The sequence below is a fragment of the Gossypium raimondii genome, chromosome 6 (genome assembly GCF_025698545.1).
Source record: "Gossypium raimondii isolate GPD5lz chromosome 6, ASM2569854v1, whole genome shotgun sequence".
Lineage (NCBI taxonomy): Eukaryota > Viridiplantae > Streptophyta > Magnoliopsida > Malvales > Malvaceae > Gossypium > Gossypium raimondii.
This window is the reverse complement of record NC_068570.1, coordinates 9,269,823-9,274,632: the sequence shown is the minus strand read 5'-3', so window position 1 is coordinate 9,274,632 and position 4,810 is coordinate 9,269,823. Positions and strand designations below refer to the sequence as shown.

Here is a 4,810-nt window from a genome sequence, read left to right as displayed (position 1 = left end):
AGTTTATGAAATGCATTTTAGTATCAAATGGTTGTGTTATGGTAAATCGATTATATGGTACGTTTTGATAGGTAAGAGATGTGGCATAAAATTATGCAAAATGGCTTGGTAAATTGTTGTCTTATTTGGTTAAATTGTATACATGAATATACATGTTTATATATTGTCATTTGAGGTGCCGAAGGGCATATTGGTTGTATGTGAAGATATTACATGTTTAAGGCTTGATTTTGGCTTGTTTAGGATGCCTATTTATGACTTGTGTATATGCAAAAATGTTGAGTTTATATTGGTGCCAAATTGGGTGAGAAATGTGGCTTGTAAAATAGCCTATTTTCGTCCACACGGACAGAGATACGGACGTGTGTCTTAGCCGTGTGTGACACACGGCCAGGTGACACAACCGTGTGTCCCCTGTAGCTTTATAAAGGTTTGCAAGTCAGGCTGTTACACGGCCTAGCACACGACCTGGCACACGGGCGTGTGAGGTTACTTCAAAAGGGTACACGGCCTGCTACATGGGCGTGTGGCTTGGCTGTGTGACCCAAGTCAGTGAGTTAAACGAGCACGGGCACTGGCTGAGACACGGTCGTGTGTCCCTATTTCGAATGCCCACATGGCCTAAGACACGGGTGTGTCTCTTGGCCGTGTGAGTCACATGGCCTAGCCACATGGTCGTGTGACCCCTGTAGTGTTGAAAATTTTAAATGTTTCCAAAAAATTTTCTAAGTTTTCGATTTAGTCCCGATTTGTTTCTAATGTGTATTTTGGGCCTCGAGGGCTCGTATAAGAGATAATATGCATGCTTTTGATTGATTTCTGACATGAATGCTATATGATATGAAATGTTTAAATTTTCTGTCCGTTTAAATTATAAACTCTGGTAATGCTCCGTAACCCTATTCCGACGACGAATTCGGGTTAGGGGTGTTACAATCAACATGAAGAATCTAAACATATGAAGATTGTTAAAGCAAGGGGAAGACTCAACCACAACTTGAAAGAGGTGAATGATGATTGGACATAGAAAACGACAAATATTAACATCTCGTTACTAAACCCTAATGTTTTTCTAACCTTGTTTAATCCTTTTATTTAATATAATATATAATAAAAACAATCATCTAATGTGAGATATCTCAATTCATGAAAACAAATTTTCTTATGAAAATATTATTTCAAGAAAATAATAAGTAATTGTTTTTATATTTTTTAATAATATTAAAAGGTGAAGATAACACGATTCAAACATTTGCTAAATATGAATGTCTTAAAAAATTAAACCATCAATCTATTCAAATTAATTGTTTTAGAGATTAAACATTATAAAATAAGATTTTTGTTAACCTTATAATTAAATCATTTTATTTACAAATGCCGATATATGAAATGAAATTTGCAAAATCTAAAACTTAAAAAAAAAAAAAAAAATCAGTAGTAAAGATAGAATCCAAGATATATCATGTGACGCAACCAACTAAAAGCCACCCTCTAATAGCGAAAATGGATAAGGCGGTCGTGGACGCGCCTCCATCCAAGGCGCCGCCATTTCTCCGAAATAACCCAGTTGCCCGCTCCTATCACCATACCCTGCTACACTAGTCGCCCCCGACGAAGACACCGCCACGCCGTTCCCAATCACCGACGGAGCCACCATCACCGCCGGTAATTGAGTTGTTACTGCGGCGCAGCCATAGTTCATGAGTTGCCCCTCATGTAGTCTATTTTGCCCCAACAATTCTTTTGAGTCTTGATCAGGCGACGGCGATGATTGATAACTTGAGCGATAAAAGTTGTTTTCCATATCGAATCCAGTTTCTGGGGACGAAATTACTCCTGGATGTCCATCTTCTTCCTCTTCGGACTTGACTGAATTATTAGAAACGGCCAGGCTTGAAGATGATGAGTTGGAGGGCATCATCGTCAACCGTCGCTTCTTGTCGGCGTTAAGTTGTCTTGTCCGTTCCTTTTCGAGCATCATACGAGGAAGGAGGTCAGGGTCTTCAACGACTTTGTAAAGAAACTCCATCATTTGTTGCGGGCGTCTCTCAGTGGCTTCTAAACGCTTGTTCATCCCTTGCAGCTCTTCTTCCAACGACTTTTGCTCCTCTTTTAGCCTCGCTATTTCCATCACTATTTCTTCGTCCTCTAAGTCCTCAGCTTTCAGTTGCATGAATGGATTTTTATTATGCTTTCTTCTCGCTATGTTCTTCAACAAATGCTTTTGCCCTCGCAGGAACCACTCATTCGCAAATTCCCACTTATCGGGATCCACCTTCTTGAAACCCTAAACACCAATACCAAGAATTATATGAATTATATAAAAAAAATTGAAGTAAGTCCAACTTAAAAGAATTGTATCCACTTACATAAGTATTAAGCTGGCGAACGAAGCTAGAAAAATTGCTATGCTTGAAGTAAACAGGCAAGATCCTTTGAGAGAAATCTAAAGGGTCGATGACTATGAAACTGTTATTAGCTTTACCCCATGTGATCAAAACGTCAGTCATGGGATCATTAACCATCTGGTAAGTTTTCGCAACGAATGGCGCAACTATTTTAGGATTACTGTCAGCCTCCATTTCATCAAAAAGATAGAAACTGACCCTTTGTTTCTCTGCCGGAGAAAAGGTTTCCTTCTTTCTGAGCTGAAAAAAGGAGAAGCAGGCAGAGAGGGAATATATGAGGGCAAATGGCTGAGCTGGGTTTGTTTTGCTGCCTTACCACTTTAGCTGTGTTTCTTTTTATCTTTTTTTCTAAACAAAGTTATGGGGTAGAACCGTAATATATAATGGATGCCTTTGACAATTTACAGTGACGGAGCGGGGGTGTCGTGGCTCGAATCAGGACGGCTTTGATATTTCCTTGGTTCATGAGATGGGGACCCACATGGCTCTGGTTCTATCTTCTTTTTGCTACACCTCATTGTCCCAATTGGTTTAGATATTTTTTTGCCAACAACTCTATCAGAGTGTCTTTCACGCGCGCGCGTTTTGGAGTGGGTTCAGTGCGCCAATGCTTTAGAACTAGTGACGTGGTCCCCCTGAGGGTGTAAACAATTCTAGCTTAAAGGACAAAGGGAACTATGGTTGGGATTAACAGCCACTTACCATAAAAGGGGAAGATTATCGAATAAATAAAAGGGTAAATTCTATAAGTAATCACTTAATTATCGATAAGTTTATTTTTTTATACTTTAATCATGAGTTAACATATATGAAGATATTTAAACTTTGCAATTTATGCTTATTTAGTGCTTATATTTTTTAACTTAAATTTATAAATTATAAATCAAGTTGGCATTTTTATCGGTATCAAACTGACCATATTATAATTTAAGCCGACAAACAATAAAATGTTGACTAGTGCTAAAAATAAAAATATATTTTAAAAATAAAAATTAATATTTTATTTTTATTTTTTATTTTTATTTTGCATGCAAAATGAACCTAGACAAAATGTTATCTAGATTCATTTAAACATAGACAACAATTTTCATTTTGAACATGTATTTCTCTAATAATTTTATACATTTTTATAATTTCAAAATAATAATATAAAAATATTTTAAATAAATTTCAAATTTAAAATAATTTTAAATTTTAGTAATTAAGTAATAAATCATTTTAAAATAAATTTAATTTTTATTTATATTTTTAAAAATAATAATGATTATAAATCATTCTAAAATAATTTTATTACTTAAGTAATAAATTTAAAATAAATTCCAAATTTTAAAATGATTATAAATTATATAAGTAATAAATTTGTAATTTATTTTAAAACATGGAGTTTATTTTTCAGATTATAAAATTATATAAAATTACTAGAGAAATAAACATTCAGAATGAACCTGGACAAGTGTTTGTCTAGACCTATTTGTATCTAGACATTGTGCACTTGAAATAAAAAATAAAATCCTAAAATACAAGAAAATTTTAAAATTATAAAATTATAAAATAAAGTGTTTTTTCAAAAAAATATAGTTATTTTAAATTATAAAAAATATAAAATTACTAAAAAACATTCAGAATGAACTTGGAAAAATGGTTGTTTAGGTTCAAAATAAAAAATAAATTTTCTATTATTCAATTCAGATTGACAAGTGCTAGCATTATATTGGTTGTCAGCCCAAAATCTTACAGTGTTAGTCAGATACCAATAAAAAGTATCAATTTGGCTTATGATTTCTTAGTTTAGGTACTAATTAGGTCCAAAAAATAGTTTAAGTACCAAGTAGGTGTGAGTTGCCAAGTTCAAGTACTTCTGTATATGTTACCCTTTGATTATAAAATGTTGATCAATTTTTAGTCCCTATACTTTTCAAAGTGAAATATTAGTCTTGACCCAATGGTAAAAGTTAAATCTGTTTGGTTAAATTATGTCATTAGTCCTGTATTATGCATAAAGTTATAGGTTTAGTCCACATTCACCAATTAGATCATTCTTAGTGACTGTATTTTTTTTAATTTTAAAATTTTAGTCTTAATGTAAATGACACTCATGAAATCTATTAACTTTTTTTAGTAATATGTGAAAATTAACAAACTAACAAAGCATTACACATGTTACAATATATTTGACACATCAAATTTTAAAATAATGAACTTAACTTAATAAATTTAATAGTTATCATTTAGTTAAGAATGAAATTTTCTAATTATAAAAATACAAAATCTAAGAATAACCAAATTAAAATAACTAAATCTACAACTTACATACAGTATAGAATATAATAGTAGAATTTGACCTATTCCCTTCCCCAATTTGTAACGGTACCAAAAAAGGTTAAAAATGTTGACCGGCTAGA

At 32.9% G+C, this 4,810-nt stretch overlaps 1 protein-coding gene across 1 annotated transcript; it reads right to left on the bottom strand.

Annotated features, from left to right (window-relative positions):
- Window positions 1-1,272: 1,272 nt before the first annotated feature.
- On the bottom strand, window positions 1,273-2,760 carry LOC105774296 (heat stress transcription factor C-1). Its single transcript, XM_012596741.2, has 2 exons — window positions 2,370-2,760; window positions 1,273-2,287 (listed from the first exon to the last, which is right to left on the bottom strand). Exons 1-2 carry the CDS (start codon window positions 2,580-2,582, stop codon window positions 1,478-1,480), a joined length of 1,023 nt encoding a protein of 340 aa, XP_012452195.1. The 5' UTR covers window positions 2,583-2,760; the 3' UTR covers window positions 1,273-1,477.
- Window positions 2,761-4,810: the final 2,050 nt, after the last annotated feature.